This window comes from Oncorhynchus masou, chromosome 32 (assembly GCF_036934945.1).
Source record: "Oncorhynchus masou masou isolate Uvic2021 chromosome 32, UVic_Omas_1.1, whole genome shotgun sequence".
NCBI lineage: Eukaryota > Metazoa > Chordata > Actinopteri > Salmoniformes > Salmonidae > Oncorhynchus > Oncorhynchus masou.
The window spans coordinates 74,365,147-74,382,982 of record NC_088243.1 but is presented as its reverse complement, the minus strand read 5'-3'; the positions used below and the strand labels follow the sequence as shown (position 1 = coordinate 74,382,982).

Below are 17,836 nucleotides of genomic sequence, written 5' to 3'. Positions count from 1 at the left end.
AAAATAGAGACCACAATGGAAATAGGTCCCCAACTTTATTGTGCAATACACAAAAACAATGTATTTTTTACTGACAAATAAGGTCAATCAATCAATCAATCCAAACTGTGCAGCAGCCAATTGATGAATGGAAAGAGACATCTGAAACAAAACACCAAAAAGTTTAATGTCATTCAGAGATTGTTAAGCAAAGCCTTCAATACTTGGTGAGTCTACAAGGTAGGGAGGGATGTATTTTCTGTTTGTCGAGGTTGCCATAGTCTAGTTATTGTGGTGTTGAAACTGAAAACCATGATATTGAAGAGCCCGAAGTCGGTAAGCTTTGTTTATTGGTTGTGTGGTGAATTGGCACATAAACTTGTCTGTGGAAAATTCAATGCATATATTTTATATAATTATAAATATGGCATCAAAATGTTGAAAATCTGATTCCCTCTAGCTGATCATTGTTTGCAGCTGGCTCTGATCGTAGTGTAATGAAACAAGCAGGGAGAGTGAGCACATCTGCAGTGGTCGGTGAACCCTCAATCTTCAGGCCCGTAGCCCTGCGTGGCATCGACTGTGCCACAAAAGCAAGCTAAAGTGGCAAAGTCAATATCCATTTGTGGGTGTAAACATTATTTTTAAATGTTTTTTTATTTTAAACATTATTTTTAGTAAATTCTGTAAGGGAGGACAGTGTTTAGTCTATTTTACAGTAGAACAGGAGGGTCATTTGAAAATATTTGTAACTTTGGGGAGGGGGGTGCTTTTTTCTGACACTTTGAGTTGGACCAGCCCCTCCCCCCAATAAATGTACATCTGTCCCTTAGATAACCAACCAGGTTGTTGGTGGGAAAATCGAACAGGAAGTGTAGCATGATGTAGTTTTCTCCAGCCTATCAGATAGGTCTTTGAGTATAGACTTGCCATTTTTGCATTTCATGGGCAGAGGACAACTGCACCAGACGTGTAAGAGCTACTCACCAAGATGATCGAAACTGGAGGGATTGTGGTACTTCTCAGTTTAATGTGTAAGTGAAATTCCAAACTTAACCTATTTTTCAATCATTAATGGCTTAATTCCAAGAACATATTTTTGAACTAAAACTATTCTTAAATGGAGATTGTGAAAAGCATTCTAAAAGCATTCTACATGGAGATTGTCTAGTCTGTGTCTGGGAAAGCAGTCGCTTATCATGTATTTATAAAATGTAGTTCATTAAACTAATCTGAAATGTTAAAGGAAACATATGGATAAAAACTGTGGACATGTTTCACCTCAAACACAATTGAAGGTGTTACAGAAAAAAATATTTATGGAAAAATGTTTTTCCCATTTAAGTTGATTGTTTCTTGTAAATGCATTGCATTATCACTTTATAACGTAGGCAATAGTTGTAATTTAATTGGCATGGTTCTAAAATGTGTTTTTACAGATGTGACAAAATGCAATGATGTTCAGTATCAAATTCGGGAGGTTCATCCTGGGGACCCAGTGACACTATACTGTGTTTTTTCAAAGGAAGATATCAATATGTTCTGGTACAAACAAATGGTGGGGCAAAAGCCTCAAACTATTGTAACAATGACAAAATATGATATGCCTGTATGGCACAAGGACTTTAACCATTCACGTGTCAATGTGGAGAAGGCTGATGCTGATGGGATGTATCGACTTGCTATTACAAACACGGGCCCAACAGATGAAGCCGTTTACTATTGTGCAGTGAGAACAGCCTATGAAGTCAACTTTATCAATGGGACTCTTTTACTATTGAAAGGTAATCGTACTATCTAAATACTATTAACATTAGTACATTTACATGTTATTCACACAGCTCGCATCGTACCCACTGTGATGTTGATTTTTTTAATGCCAGTAGTAGCATACACATGTGTTATTACAAAAGAAAAACCTTCATTAATGCATACAATTAGCTGACAAAACGGAACTCTTCGAATCTTTGTGAAGCATGTGATACATTAGAGAATCAAAACATGTATCCCATTTAGGTAAGAATCACCAAAGGTCACACTACCATACTATAGTGCAGAGGCCAGTGTCTGACCCAGTCCATCCAGGACACTCTGTGACTCTGCAGTGTACAGTACTCTCTGAGACCTGTACAGGAGAACACAGTGTGTACTGGTTCAGAGCCAGATCAGGAGAATCCCATCCAGGAGTCATTTACACCCCTGGGAACAAGAGTGATGAGTGTAAGAAGAGCCCTGAGACTCCCTCTCCTACACAGAGCTGTGTCTATAGCCTCTCCAAGAACAACCTCAGTCTCTCTGATGCTGGGACTTACTACTGTGCTGTGGCCATATGTGGGGAGATCATGTTTGGCAATGGAACAATCCTGAATATTAGTAGGTAGTATATATGTATGTATCTAAAATCTAAAACATTCTTAACTGAAGCCATGATTAAAGGTTGAATAGTATCAGTTCTTGTGGTTTTACACTTAAAAAAGTATCTATATAACTGTATTTTACATAAGTATGAATGCCAGAACTATGACTTTGTTTTACATTTCTAGAAAAAGCAACAGATCCTGTAATCATTGCTCTGGGAGTGACCGCGGCCGTCTGTGTGATTGGGATCATTATCCTCCTCTGCACCAGACATACTAGACCAGTTTGTGAACATTGTAAAGGTCAACTATTTAACTTTGCAAATTGTTATTTAAGGATTATCTAAAACGGTTTTGCAAATTTCCCTTTGAAAGTCTAGTAATTTTGATGCTTTGTTTTTATTAATGGAAACAGTGGGTGCTTCTCAGCATATCGGACATGACAACTCAACTAGAGAATCAAGCAGCAAGGTAAACACAGCAAAGTTGTCTAAACAATATTGTCCAGAAATGTAACATGGCATTACTTTTCTCACCTTATTTTTTTAAAACTACATATCCTGTTAGGTTAGGGTTTAATATTGTATAATAGTTTGATGAAAATATGACTATTCACAGGATCAAGATGCAGATAGCCTGAATTATGCTGCATTGCATTTCTCTGAGAGGAAAACTAAAAGAGGAAGAAAGAAGAGAGAGACACCACAGGAGAGTGTGTACTCTGATGTCAGGTGTTCAGACTGGGACTGAACGACAGTGCAGAGGAATACATTTGTCAAAAATCTATTTTTTAATTGCTATTATATACTTTGTCAAGACAAAAAGCAACACTCTTTTTGTATCATAGAGCTTCAGGGTTTTTCTCATCTCTGCAACCAAGAACCAAATCTCATTGCTAGACTAATGTGAGTAGCAGAATCAAGACAGTCTCTTTCCTGTATTTTATTGTTTGTGTTTCCACTTAATTCACGAATTGATCTCAATTGTTGTTGTAATGTTAAATTAACCTTGTGATATTTACCACAGCATTTCTTGAGTTCAAATTTGAATTTATGAATCTGTTGATGTACAGTATATTTTGCTTTATTACATTACAAAATGTACCATTGCACATTAAAACACATTTCACCAGAAAATATTGTTTCCATGTGAACCCAGTGCAGTCTCTCAAAGTTATATTAACAATGTCATAATGAAATCATGACAAACCACCATACTGCTTCCCATTGGTGATCTGGGCACCCTTTCCACCCATGTACATTCTAAATATCCACATGGTACCATCTCCATTCAAGGACTTGACAAAACCCCTCTTACAATTCCTACAAGATACCCACACTGCAGTTTCACTTATACCCTGTTCACACTGCTAAACTGAGCTTTACTGCACCACCCTGGTTGTCTGGCAAGCATAAAGATGTAGGATCTTAATTTGATCACACTGTTACATGATCAAATTGTATGTTTCACTTGCTTTGTAAACAACAGGTGTAGACTAACAGTGAAATGCTTACTTAAATAGAAAGATAACACGAGGAATAAATACACAACTCGTAAGATTAACTTGGCTATATACACAGGGTACCAGTACAGAGTCATTGTGAGGGGGTACAAGGTAACTGAGGTAGATATGTACGTTTAGGTAGGGTAAAGTGACTAGGCAACAAGCTAGATAATTAACAGTAGCAGCAGCATATGTGAGTCAAAAGACTTAGTGCAAACAGGATCAATACAGATAGTCTGGTGTCACAAACCGGCTCGAAGCCCGTAACAAAAGGGAGACAACGTGGAGATAAGGAATAACAAACTATATTCATTAACTAAGGTAACCTAAATGCAATTAACAATGGCATGTGTAATCAGTAATCAGTAGTGTAAGTGAGTGTTTTGCATGCATAAATGTGATAATGCGGGGTGTTGAAAGGTGCCAAAGCAAACAACCAATAGGCTACAAAAATACCATAACAAAATCTATGAAGGTGTCTGCATGGAGAGAGTCTTCCCAATGAATCTGGAAGAGGTCTATTTATCCTGGGACACACCTGGGCCCAGGTGTTTCCCATGCAGCCGACGACCCTCCCAACTCCGCCCACCGGTATCCTAATAAGGAAACAAGAACAAAGAGAGAATACGGCAGACCCCCCCCCCCCCCCCCCTTATAAAACCGGGGACCAACAAGGACCCCGGAACAACATACTCTGCCCCAGCCAACCTCAGCAACCTTTGCGCACGGGAAGCAACTTATAAGAGGAAATAAGAAAACAAAACCAGGAGGGAACAGACAGGAAAGAGAGAACATGATAATACCAAGCAATGGTCAGTCCCATAAACATTCAGGAACAGGGCGCACGAGAGAGCGCATCAGCAATCACGTTATCAGTCCCCCGGAAGTGCCGCACATCGAGATGGAATGATTGTAAAAATAAACACCATCTCATTATCCTCTGATTAGGACACATCATGGACCTCAAAAAGGTGAGAGGGTTATGGTTGTTGTAGACCACAATAGGTACTACTCCCGACCAGACATACATGTCGAAGTTTTGTAGCGCCCAAATGAGTGCTAGCGCTTCTTTTTCAAAGACCGAATAGTTCAACTGATAATGGGTAAACTTTTTGGAAAAGAAACTAACAGGCCTCTCAACCCCAGACACATCTGCTTGCAGCAAAACTGCCCCTGCCACCACATGACTAGCATCCACCTGCAAGGTAAATTACAAATCCATGCAAGGAGTATTCAACACCTGAGTTGAGTTAAGCAAACTCTTTGCATCTTCAAAAGCCTGTTGACAACGAGTAGACCATACGTGAACAGCCTTAGGTTTCAGCATCTGTCAAGGGAGAGACCACAGTAGAGAAGTTTTTACAAAAACTATGGTAATAACCAATCATGCCCAAGAAACGCATCAGTTCCTTTTTAGTAGTTGGTGGTGGAAAATCATCAATAGCTACCACTTTAGCCAGAACAGGACGCAGTTCACCCTGCCCAAAAACCTTCCCAAGGTATGTAACAGTCGCCTGAGAAAACTCACATTTAACCAGACCCGCAGCCAGACGTTCGAACAAGGCTTAAATACGGGACAGATGTTCCTCCCTAGTATCTGCATATATCACTGCATCGTCCAGATTAACAGCGCACCCGGCGCACCCGCTGATGAATGGAGTCAGCATCTCCAATGTCAATATCATGTTCTATTAAGTTTGTACGTGTAGGTGTATTAGAAAACAAACCTGGAAATCTCTGAATCAGACCAACCATCTCTTTCCGCCCATAAAAAGGTAGATGAGTGAGAAGGCTGTCTAAAATATCCAGTGTCTCTGATTTTTTCAATCTACCCTGCAGTATGCAATTGTCGGGACCAGGAACATCTTCCTCCTCATGCACAGATCTAGCATGACAAGAACCCAAGGAATAACGGTACCTTTCAAAATAACAGATTTTACCGTCCACTGTAGACTCCTACTCTTCAATCTCAGAGGAACGTGGATAATAGGGTTTTAACAAATTTACCACTGTATATGGACCTTGAAACTTGGCTTGAAAAGGAGAACAAACAATTGGCAGCAGAGCAAGAACCTGGTTACCCGGACTAAAGAGACGAGGCTCAGTTCGGCGATCAAATATGCCCTTCATCCCCTCCTGTGAAGATGATAGCTTCTCTTTAGCCATTTCACCAGCAGCGTACAAGCGTCGCCGGAAATCACACACATACGATAACAGGGACTGAGGAGGCTCGGGAGACTTCCAGTCATCTTAGAGAACAGATAGAAGTCCACGCCCCCTATGTCCAAAAACAAGATAATTTGGACTGAACCCCGTGCTCTCCTGTGAAACCTCCCTAGCGGCTAACAGTAACAGTAACCAAGGCAACCCCTCCTCCCAATCCTTATCCACAATAAGCTCTCAACAAAGACCTAAGTGTTTGATGGAAACGTTCCAGTGCTCCTTGACTTTGCGCATGACAGGCGCTAGACAAATTGTGTTTAATTTGGAGCTGGTACAACAACCTGACTAATCACCTCCCCCAGAAAACAACTACCATGAGACACCCACTTTCTCATCAAGACATCCTCTTGGAGAAAATAGCCATGGGCGACATCTCCCAACTGTTCCACAGGCACAATTTGGTCACACAACTCTTCTAATGTGGGATCAGTCCGTTGCGCATTGATTAGATCTGAGCGGGTTACAGATAAAGGGATAACAGGGAAAGTAGGGACATACTTGCGTTATTCTCATTAGTCGGCGCAGTGACCAGTTCGCCACGGCTCATAGAACGCGTCACTGCACACGCAGAGAACACCTCTGGAAAACTCTGTACAGTCATCAGGAATCCCAACAAATGACGGCTTAGTGGAAACCACTAAAGATGGAAACACGACAGGCCACACACGCTCACCAGCCAAGTTATTCCCAAGGATAATGTCGATACCCTCAATAGGCAATGAACCCTCAATAGGCAACCCTAACAACAACCTCACCTTTCACCAGTCCACAATCCAACATCAGTTTATGCAATGGAACTGACAGAGTGTTCAAACCTATTCCGCTAATTAGAACACTATTCCCAGTCTCAGCAGAAAAGGGTAACACAGACTCCAACACAAACAACACAAACTTCACTGGCACTAGGTCCTTACTTCCTAACATAGACACAAAACCCTCCGTAAATGAAAGGTAAATAGTCTGGGTCAATATGGACTTTCACATGCCCCTGGGCCTGGGACAATGTGTCATGAGTGAACTGATGTGGAACAGACGCAGCTAACGCCGTAGGCTTCGATTTAACATAAGCACACTTACTGAATTTACCCTTTGCCCTGAGAACCGGAAATTCGTTTTTCCAATGACCTGAAGCTTGACAGTAGTGACACTCTTGACCAAAGTCAGCTTTACCACTGGAGTCAGGCTCAACCCTAATTGAATGGAACTCTGCCCGTGAACCAAAGTATCTCGGTGAGCGAGGCCCAAATCTCTCCGAACACCCCCACTCACTCCGAATACGAGGATCTGCAAAGACACTTTTGTGAGTCAAAACATACTCGTCTGCCAAAACCGCATCTTCAGCGACAGTCTTTACTTTTCGTTTGTTAATGTACGTGGCAACACGATAAGGGATTGTGTTATTAAATTGCTCTGACATAATCAGATCACACAGCCCTTGGAAAGACATAACACCAGCAATTAAACTGTGAAGATAATTCTCGCACAAACTCAACTTGAGTCTGTTAATCATCCCTTTTTAAAGTTCTAAATCGTTGGCGGTAAGCCTCAGGAACCAATTCGTAAATCTGTAACACAGCTGTTTTAACCTTATATGAATCTGAATATGCTTTCTGCGCTTTACCAGTCAGCACACACTGCAACATTAAAGTGCCGCCAGATTCAGGCCAACTCCTAGCATCAGCAACATGCTCAAACAATGAAAAGAATGTATCAGGGTCCTTTTCATTAAATTGAGGCAACAACCGTAAGTTCCCAACAATATCAAATGTGTCTGGTGCACGACCAAAAGAGGAACAACCCCTAGGTAAATATGGGTCACCTTCCCAGAACAAACTCTCCCCTGAGATCTTTCCTTCCCTAACCAACTCTATCCGCTCTTGTTGCAGCTTGATTTTAGCATGCTCCATATCTTGTTTAAATGCCAATTCCTTTTCATATTTTACACGATCATGTTCTAGCTTCTCATGATCATGCTCTAGCTTCTCACGATCATGCTCTAGCTGTAACAGAAGCAGTTCTTTCTGCTGTTCAAAAAGACTACTCGGACTAACTGATGGCATGGATATTGTAACGTTACGGGGAGACGGTGAGTCCTCAGCACAGGCTGCCCCAGTGGTAACTTCAAGAATACCACTCTCCATCCGATTGGCCTTCAATATCAAACTAACAGAATTTCAGACGTTTATCACTAATTTCAACCTTGTAGTGTTCAGTGACCTTCAACAGCTGTTCTTTAGTACATAATTCTAACATTTCCTCTGATGGAAAGTGAATGAACTCGTCTACATAAGATGCCATAGTCACAAGAAAATAGCCAACATGGAGAGAGTATTCCCAATGAATCTGGAAGAGGTCTATTTATCCTGGGACACACACGGGCCCAGGTGTTTCCCATGTAGCTGACGACCCTCCCAACTCCGCCCACCAGTATCCTAATAAGGAAACAAGAACAAAGAGAGAGTACGGCAGACAGAGTGGGAGGGTCGTCACACTGGGTAGCTATTTGGTCAACTATTTTGCACTCTTACGGCTTGGGGGTAGAGTTGAAAGACTTGGCCAGGTCGATGAAGACGGCTGCACAGTACTGTCTTTTATCAATGGCGGTTATGATATCGTTTAGTACCTTGAGCGTGGCTGAGGTGCACCTGTGACCAGCTCGGAAAACGGATTGCACAGCGGAGAAGGTACGTTGGGATTCGAAATGGTCAGTGATCTGTTTATTAACTTGGCTTTCGAAGACTTTAGAAAGGCAGGGCAGGATGGATATAGGTCTAACAGTTTGGTTTAGAGTATCACCCACCTCGAAGAGGTGGATGACCACCGCAGCTTTCCAATCTTTAGGGATCTCGGACGATACGAAAGAGGGGTTGAACAGACTGGTAATAAGGGTTGCAACAATGGCAGCGGAACATTTTAGAAAGAGAGGGTCCAGATTGTCTAGCCCAGCTGATTTGTACGGGTCCAGGTTTTGCTGCTCTTTCAGAACATCTGTTATCTGAATTTGAAGTAGAAGCTGGGGAGGCTTGGGCAAGTTGCTGCGAGGGGTGCGGAGCTGTTGGCCACTGTTGGGATAGCCTTGCGGTCGGATGCCATGCAGTTGCCATACCAAGCAGTGATGCAGCCAGTCAAGATGCTCTCAGTGGTGCAGCTGTAGAACTTTTTGAGGATCTGAGGGCCCATGACAAATCTTTTCAGTCTCCTGCTAAGTAAGAGGTGTTGTCTCTTACGTTTGTATTTCCATTTCTATTTATTAGGGATCCCCATAAGCTGCTGCCAAGGCAGCAGCTACACTTCCTGGGGTCCAAACACACCAAAGCACCCACATTACATATAAAACAAAAGATGAAACAGTGAACTATATTTGTACTAAGTGAGCTAAAGATTAAACAGTACATCATATAACATCCCTACACCACCACATATCCACAGCCAAAATGTTCAATACCACCATACAACATTATCACAATGTGTGAGTATGCATGTGTCTGTGTGTGTCTCTTCACAGTCGACATTGTTCCATAAGGTGTATTTTTACCTGTTTTTTCAAATCTGATTCTACTGCTTGCATCAGTTACCTGATGTGGAATAGAGTTCCATGTAGTCATGGATCTATGTCGTACTGTGGGCCTCCCATAGTCTGTTCTGGACTTGGGGACTGTGAAGAGACCTCTGGTGGCATGTCTTGTGGGGTATGCATGAGTGTCCGAGCTGTGTGGTAGTATTTTAAACAGACAGCTTGGTACATTCCGCTTGTCAACATCACTTATAAAAACAAGTAATGATGTAACATATACAGTTGGCATTGCTGCTATGATTGTAGTTGTCCTTGATGTCCTTTGTTCATTTTTCTTTTTTGCAGTGTTGTTTGCTGTTTTCTTCTGCCTTTTTCTTCTTTCTCTTTCGTTCATTCTCTTGGTTGTTGGTGCATATGGAGGGCGGAGGGGGGTGTTCTTGCGGTTGGGGAATGGAATTAATGTTATTTTTTATTTCGATTATTCTTCTGGGGGAGACTGTGGGAGGGGTCTCGAACGGTTGAGGGACAGCTATTGGGGAACTGTGTGGGGGGAGGGTCTTGGAGCCCTTGAGCAGGGCATTGACCCTAGACGCTTCTGTGTGTCGCTCTGAATGGGAGTCTGTTGGATGACTGGTATGGTGTAGTTGTTGAGAGGCTTCACAGCAAGTATGTTGTATGTTTAGATATTCAATTTAAAATTATATGATAATTTAAAAAAAGTAATGATGAAGTCTATCTCTCTTCCACTTTGAGGCATGAGAGATTGGCATGCATGTCATTAATTTTAGCTCTCCGTGTACTTTTAAGGGCCAGCCGTGCTGCACTGTTCTGAGCCAACTGCAATCTTTCCAAATCCCTCCTTTTGGCACCTGACCACACAACTGAACAGCAGTCTAAGTGCGTCAAAACTAGGGCCTGTAGGACCTGTCTTGTTGATAGTGTTCTTAAGAAGGCAGAGAAGCGCTTTATTATGGACAGACTTCTCCCCATCGTAGCTACTGTTATATCAATATGTTTTGACCATGACAGTTTACAATCCAGGGTTACTCCAAGCAGTTTAGTCACCTCAACTTGCTCAATTTCCACATTTTTCAATACGAGACAGAGTTAAGGTTTAGGGTTTAGTGAATGATTCTGTTAGACAAGTAACTATTTAACCACATTATAGCAGGGGGTGTAACGCCATAACACATATGTGCAGACTATGATCGATGATGTCAAAAGCTGCACTGAAGTCTAACAAGACAGCCACCACAATCATTTTATCATCAATTTCTCTCAGCCAATCATTAGTCATTTGTGTAAGTACTGTGCTTATTGAATGTCCTTCCCTATAAGCATGCTGAAAGTCTGTTGTCAATTTGTTAACTGTGAAATAGCATTGTATCTGGTCAAACACCATTTTTTTCCAGAGGTTTAGTAAGGGTTGGTAAAAGGCGGATTGGTCAGCTATTTCAGCCAGTAAAGGGGGCTTTACTATTCTTGGGTAGCTAAATTACTTTAGCTTCCCTCCAGGCCTGAGGGCACACACTTTCTAGTAGGCTTAAATTGAAGATCTGGCAAATTGGAGTGGCAATATCGTCCACTTTTTTCTTCAGTAAATTTCCCTCCAGATTGTCAGATCCCGGTGGCTTGTCTTTGAAGATAGACAACAATATTTTTTTCACCTCTTCCACACTAACATTATGGAATTCATAAGTACAATTCTTGTCTTTCATAATTTGGTCAGGTATACTTGGATGTGTAGTGTCAGCGTTTGTTGCTGGCATGGCATCCCTAAGTTTGCTTATCTTGCCAATGAAAAAGTAATCAAAGTAGTAGGCAATATTAGTTGGTTTTGTGATGAATGAGCCATCTGATTCAATGAATGATGGAGCCGAGTTGGCTTTTGTTCCGAAAATGTCATTTATGGTGCTCCAAAGCTTCTTACTATCATTCTTTATATCCTTTATCTTTGTTTCATAGTTTCTCTTTGTTTTTATGTAGTTTAGTCACATGATTTCTTAATTTGATGTATGTTTGCCAATCATGTGGACTGCCAGACTTATTTGCCATACCTTTTGCCTCATCCCTCTCAAACATACCATTTTTCAATTCCTTATCAGTCCAAGGAGATTTAACAGTTTTCAGTCATTTTCTTAATGGGTTTGTGCTTATTAATAACTGGAATAAGCAATTTCTTAAATTTGTAAAGTGCTGGTTGCTCCTCATTACACACCACAGACCAGCAAATATTCTCTACATCATCAACATATGAATCAAAATATTCACAACAAAACTTATTGTATGACCTCTTATAAACTATATTAGGCCCAGGCTTTGTAACTTTGGTTTTTCTAGATATGGCAATTGTATTGTGATCACTACATCCTATGAATTTGGATACTGCTTTAAAGCAAATTTCTGCAGCATTAGTAAAGATGTGACCAATACAGGTGGCCTCGTGGTCTGATGATGGTGGGAGCGCCGAGGATCTTTCTTTCTCTCTTTCGGAGGACCTGAGCACTAGGACCATGCCTCAGGACTACCTGGCCTGATAACTCCTTGCTGTCCCCAGTCCACCTGGCCGTGCTGCTGCTCCATTTTCAACTGTTCTGCCTGCGGCTACGGAACCCTGACCTGTTCCCCGTATGTGCTACCTGTCCCAGACCTGCTGTTTTCAACTCTCTAGGGACAGCAGGAGCTGTAGAGATACTCTGAAAGATCAGCTATGAAAATCCAACTGACATTTACTCCTGAGGTGCTGACCTGTTGTACCCTCGACAACCACTGTGATTAATTATTATTTGACCTTGCTGGTCATCTATGAACATTTGAACATCTTGGCCATGTTCTGTTATAATTTCCACCCGGCACAGCCAGAAGAGGACTGGCCACCCCTCATAGCCTGGTTCCTTTCTAGGTTTCTTCCTAGGTTCTGGCCTTTCTAGGGAGCTTATCCTAGCCACTGTGCTTCTACACCTGCATTGCTTGTTGTTTCGGGTTTTAGGCTGGGTTTCTGTACATCACTTTGTGACATCGGCTGATGTAAGAAGGGCTTTATAAATGTCAGGACCCGGTTACGAACCTGGGTCTCCGGAGTGAGAAACAGTCACTTAACCAACTGAGCCACGAATAGACAGCAGAACCCAGAAGATGAGGCAGACACAGCAGTACTTAAGACGGTGTATTTAATAAAGAAAAAATCCTAAAATACAAAAATGGCAAATCCAAAAGGTGGTAGGTAAAACACAAAAAGACCTCAAAAGAAACTCACCAAAAAATAAACAAAAACAAAAAACAGAATACCACAAGAACGTCACCCGGAATCGACAAGAGCACACAGAACACTAGGGCAGGGTGCTAACATACAAACACAGAGCACAGAACTGAGGGAAACAAAGGGTTTAAATACAATCAGGGGAAACGAGACACAGGTGCAAATAATAATGGGGATCAAGGGAAAAACATAGGGACAAAAAGCACAATGGGGGCATCTACCGACCAAAACCCGGAACAACCCTGGCCAAATCCTGACAGAATCCCCCCTAGGAACGGCTCCTGACGTTCCTACCAGCTCTCTCAGGGTGGAGGACCCTGAACTGACGAATGAGGTCAGGGTCCAGGATGTCTTTGGCAGGAACCCAGGAGCGCTCCTCAGGACCGTAGCCTTCCCAGTCCACCAGATACTGCCAGGACCGCTGCACCCGGCGGGAATCCAGTATCCGGTGGACGGTATAAGCCGGCTGGCCTCCAATGACACGAGGCGGAGGGGGAGGTCTGTCTGCCGGGACAAGGGGAGAAAAAACAACAGGTTTTAACAATGACACATGAAATGTGGGATTAATCTTAAGGGATCTGGGTAAGTGTAGGCGATAAGAAACTGGGTTAACTCTCCTGGCAACCTTGAAGGGACCGATGTATTTTTGGGACAGCTTGCGAGACTCCACCCGTAGAGGTAAGTCTCTTGTGGAGAGCCAGACTCTCTGGCCGGGGCGCAGGGTAGGCCCGGGACGGCGACGTCTGTTGGCTTGTTGTTGATACCTCTGTGAGGAACGCATCAGATTAAGACGGGTCTTCCTCCACATAAGCCGACAGCGTCTGACGAACTTCAAGGCTGAAGGCACTCTGACTTCTGCCTCCTGGTCCGGGAACAATGGAGGAGCATAGCCAAACTGACACTCGTGCGGGGACATACCAGTGGAGGAGGAGCGCAAGGTGTTGTGCGCGTATTCGGCCCAAACAATAAAGGATGACCATGTGGACGGGTTGTCACGAGTCATACATCGGAGGGTGGTTTCCAGCTCTTGATTCATCCTCTCTGTTTGGCCGTTGGACTCCGGATGGTACCCTGAAGATAGACTGGCAGAAGCCCCCATGAGTTGGCAGAAGGCCTTCCAAAACCTTGAGGCGAACTGGGGACCTCTGTCAGAAACCACATCTTGAGGAATGCCGAAGACTCGGAACACATGATTAATTACCAACTCAGCCGTTTCCTTGGCAGAAGGTAACTTAGTCAGAGGGACGAACCTGGCCGCCTTTGAAAACCTGTCGATTATGACTAGGATAGTAGTATTGCCATGGGATGGAGGAAGTCCAGTAATAAAGTCCAATGAGATATGGGACCAGGGTCTGTGGGGAACAGGTAAAGGGTGAAGGAGTCCTTGAGGGCGGAGGTGAGAAGATTTGCCCTGGCAGCACACGGGGCAGGCATTGACGAAAGTGGCAACGTCTTCTCTTATGGTAGGCCACCAGAACTTACGCTGGATGAACTCCAAGGTGCGACCTACGCCCGGATGACAGGTGAGGCGAGAGGAGTGCCCCCACAGAAGGACCTGAGTCCTCACTGCCTTGGGGACAAACAACCGATTGGCAGGGCCTCCTTTAGGGTCCGGTTCGCTAGCTTGAGCACGTCTCACGGTATCCTCAACTTGCCACGAGATCGGAGCCACAATCTTAGCAGCAGGAAGGACAGGCATGTCCGTGTCATCTCGAATGGCAGGAGCGTAGACTCGGGACAGGGCATCCGGTTTGAGATTCTTCGACCCGGGCCGATAGGTGAGGATAAACTGGAATCGATTGAAGAAAAGAGACCATCTAGCTTGTCTAGAGTTCAATCGCTTCGCCTGCTGGATATACTCCAGATTTTTGTGGTCCGTAAGCACTTGAAACGGGTGAGAAGCCCCCTCGAGCCAGTGTCTCCATTCCTTCAATGCCATCTTAACCGCTAGGAGTTCCCGATCCCCCACATCGTAGTTCCTCTCAGTCGGGGTAAGCCGGTGTGAGAAGAAAGCGCACGGATGAAGCTTCTTGTCTTCACCCCTCTGAGACAGGACAGCTCCAACACCAACCTCTGATGCGTCTACCTCCACCACAAATGGTTCATCCGTAGTCAGTAGTATCAGGATGGGAGCAGAGAGGATGCGCTGCTTGAGTCCTTGGAAGGCCGTCTCAGCTTCTCTTCCCCAAAAAAACCTTGCATTGCCACCTTTGGTTAAAGCTGAGAGAGGAGCTGCCACCAAACTGAAGTTCTTGATGAACTTGCGGTAAAAGTTTGTGAAGCCCAGGAAACGCTGAACATCCTTAACGGATTTGGGGGTGGGCCAATCCGCTACCGCCCCTACCTTCCTAGGGTCCATTTGGACTCGACCGGGTTCCACTACAAATCCCAGGAATTGTACTCGGGATGAATGGAATTCACATTTTTCCGGCTTAACGTACAGATGGCTGTCCAGGAGGCGTTTGAGTACTTGTCTGACATGCTTAGTGTGTTCTTGAAGGGAGCTCGAAAAGATGAGGATGTCATCCAAGTAAACAAACACAAATATGTTAAGCATATCCCTAAGCACATCGTTTATGAGCGCTTGGAACACCGCTGGGGCGTTGGTCAGGCCGAAGGGCATCACCAAGTATTCATAGTGACCAGTAGGCGTGTTGAAAGCGGTCTTCCACTCGTCACCAGGTCTGATCCGCACAAGATGGTATGCGTTCCGCAGGTCAAGCTTAGTGAAAACAACTGCTTCCTGGAGCAGCTCGAAGGCTGTGGCCATAAGGGGTAGCGGGTAACGGTTACGGACGGTTATGTCATTGAGTCCCCGGTAGTCGATGCAAGGACGTAATCCACCGTCTTTCTTGGCCACAAAGAAAAACCCTGCTCCCGCCGGGGAGGTGGATGGACGCATGAGGCCTGCTTCCAGAGCGTCCTTGATGTAGGTATCCATAGCAGCTCGTTCGGGTGGAGATAGGGAAAAGATCCGACCCCTGGGGGGGCAAGTGCCCGGAAACAGGTCGATGGGGCAATCGTAAGGTCTATGGGGTGGTAGCATGGTGGCCCTCTGTTTGCTAAACACCAGTTTGAGGTCATGGTAACACTCGGGAACTCGGGTCAGGTCGATGGATTCTAAAGACTCGGGAGTAGAACTCGGGAATTCTGGAAAATACAAGTAGCTTGGCACGTAGGACCCCACTGCTTGATAGTGCCCACAGACCAGTCGATGTGAGGGTTATGGCTGTGAAGCCAGGGGTATCCAAGGACGAGAGGGAACTCGGAACAGGAGATCAAATGAAAGTTCATCAATTCCTGGTGTTGTGAAACTGAAAGTCTCAAGGAGGTAGTGACATGAGTGACAAGTCCAGATCCCAAAGGGCTTCCATCCAATGTAGTAACCCTCATGGGGTCACTTAGAGGTTCAGAGGGAACGCCATTCTCCTTCGCCCAGACACCATCCATGAAGTTACCTGCGGCTCCAGAGTCTACCAAGGCTTGAAGGTGAAGCTTGTGGTTGTCCCAGGAGAGGGTGACTGGAATGAGCAGACGGGAGTTGGACGGATGGGAGGAGGTTATGTTTCCCGTTACAGTTCCCCCCGGTCTGTACGGGACAGAGCGTTTCCCTGGAGCCCGGGACACGTGGAACGGAAATGGCCCGGTTTGCCGCAATATAGACAGCGTCGCTCCCTCATCTGGCGGTCTCTCTCAGCCTGGGAGATGCGTCCAATCTGCATGGGTTCCGGTTGTGCCAGCGATGATAAAGGTGGGGACTCGGAGCTGGGACTGATAGGGGCTAGAGGTCTACGGTTGAGTTCTCTCTCTCTCAGACGCTGGTCAATGCGTGAGGCCAACTTGATCAGGGACTCGAGATTGTCCGGTGGTTCCCGAGTGGCCAGTTCATCTTGGATAGTGTCGGAAAGGCCTTTCAGAAAGCACACCGTGAGCGCCTCGTTGTTCCAGCCACTCGCTGCTGCCACCGTGCGGAACTGGATGGCATAGTCCATCACGCTGCGCCAACCTTGATGGAGAGTCAGGAGCTGTTTGGCTGAGTCAGAACCACTGCTTGGGCCTTGAAACACTCGTTTGAATTCCTCAGCAAAGGCAGAGTAGCTGGCACAGCAGGAACTATGGGCATCCCACACAGCAGTAGCCCAGGCCAGGGCTTTTTCCGACAGCAGGGTGATGATATATGCGATCTTAGACCGGTCGGTGGGAAACGACGAGGGTTGCAGCTCAAAGGAGAGAGAACATTGAGTGAGAAACCCTTTACAAGCACTTGGATCACCTGAGAACCGTTGGGGAGGTGGAAGACGAGGTTCAGCCAGGGGGTAAACTGCCATGGGTACTTGAACTTGAGGTCCTGGGACGGGAACTGTTGCCGGGGTAAGTCGATCAGATATTTGCTTAATGGAAGTCAGCATCTCCGACAGAAGATGAGAATGTCTAGCCATTAAGGCCTCTTGCTGAACCAGGGCGGCTTCGTGGCGTTGGACAGTCTCCTGGTGGTGGGACAGCGTGGCAAAAAGGTCCTGGGAACTGGCTGCCTCTGGGTTCATTTTTGGCTCTGTGTTTCTGTCAGGACCCGGTTACGAACCTGGGTCTCCGGAGTGAGAAACAGTCACTTAACCAACTGAGCCACGAATAGACAGCAGAACCCAGAAGATGAGGCAGACACAGCAGTACTTAAGACGGTGTATTTAATAAAGAAAAAATCCTAAAATACAAAAATGGCAAATCCAAAAGGTGGTAGGTAAAACACAAAAAGACCTCAAAAGAAACTCACCAAAAAATAAACAAAAACAAAAAACAGAATACCACAAGAACGTCACCCGGAATCGACAAGAGCACACAGAACACTAGGGCAGGGTGCTAACATACAAACACAGAGCACAGAACTGAGGGAAACAAAGGGTTTAAATACAATCAGGGGAAACGAGACACAGGTGCAAATAATAATGGGGATCAAGGGAAAAACATAGGGACAAAAAGCACAATGGGGGCATCTACTGACC

At 44.6% G+C, this 17,836-nt stretch overlaps 1 protein-coding gene across 1 annotated transcript; it reads left to right on the top strand.

Annotated features, from left to right (window-relative positions):
• The first annotated feature begins 793 nt into the window (after positions 1-793).
• LOC135526580 (uncharacterized) lies at positions 794-3,516 on the top strand. Its single transcript, XM_064955082.1, has 6 exons — positions 794-1,013; positions 1,419-1,763; positions 1,996-2,352; positions 2,523-2,639; positions 2,752-2,807; positions 2,955-3,516. The coding sequence occupies exons 1-6, from the start codon at positions 971-973 to the stop codon at positions 3,084-3,086; spliced, it is 1,050 nt and encodes a 349-aa protein (XP_064811154.1). The 5' UTR covers positions 794-970; the 3' UTR covers positions 3,087-3,516.
• The last annotated feature ends 14,320 nt before the right edge of the window (positions 3,517-17,836 follow it).

Excerpts from the sequence above, each read along its gene's own strand:
- LOC135526580 (XM_064955082.1), top strand. The coding sequence starts at position 971 with ATGATCGAAACTGGAGGGATTGTGGTACTTCTCAGTTTAATGT. Across the intron at positions 1,014-1,418 it reads GGTACTTCTCAGTTTAATGT|ATGTGACAAAATGCAATGAT; the intron begins GTAAGTGAAATT and ends GTGTTTTTACAG. Across the intron at positions 2,808-2,954 it reads CTAGAGAATCAAGCAGCAAG|GATCAAGATGCAGATAGCCT; the intron begins GTAAACACAGCA and ends GACTATTCACAG.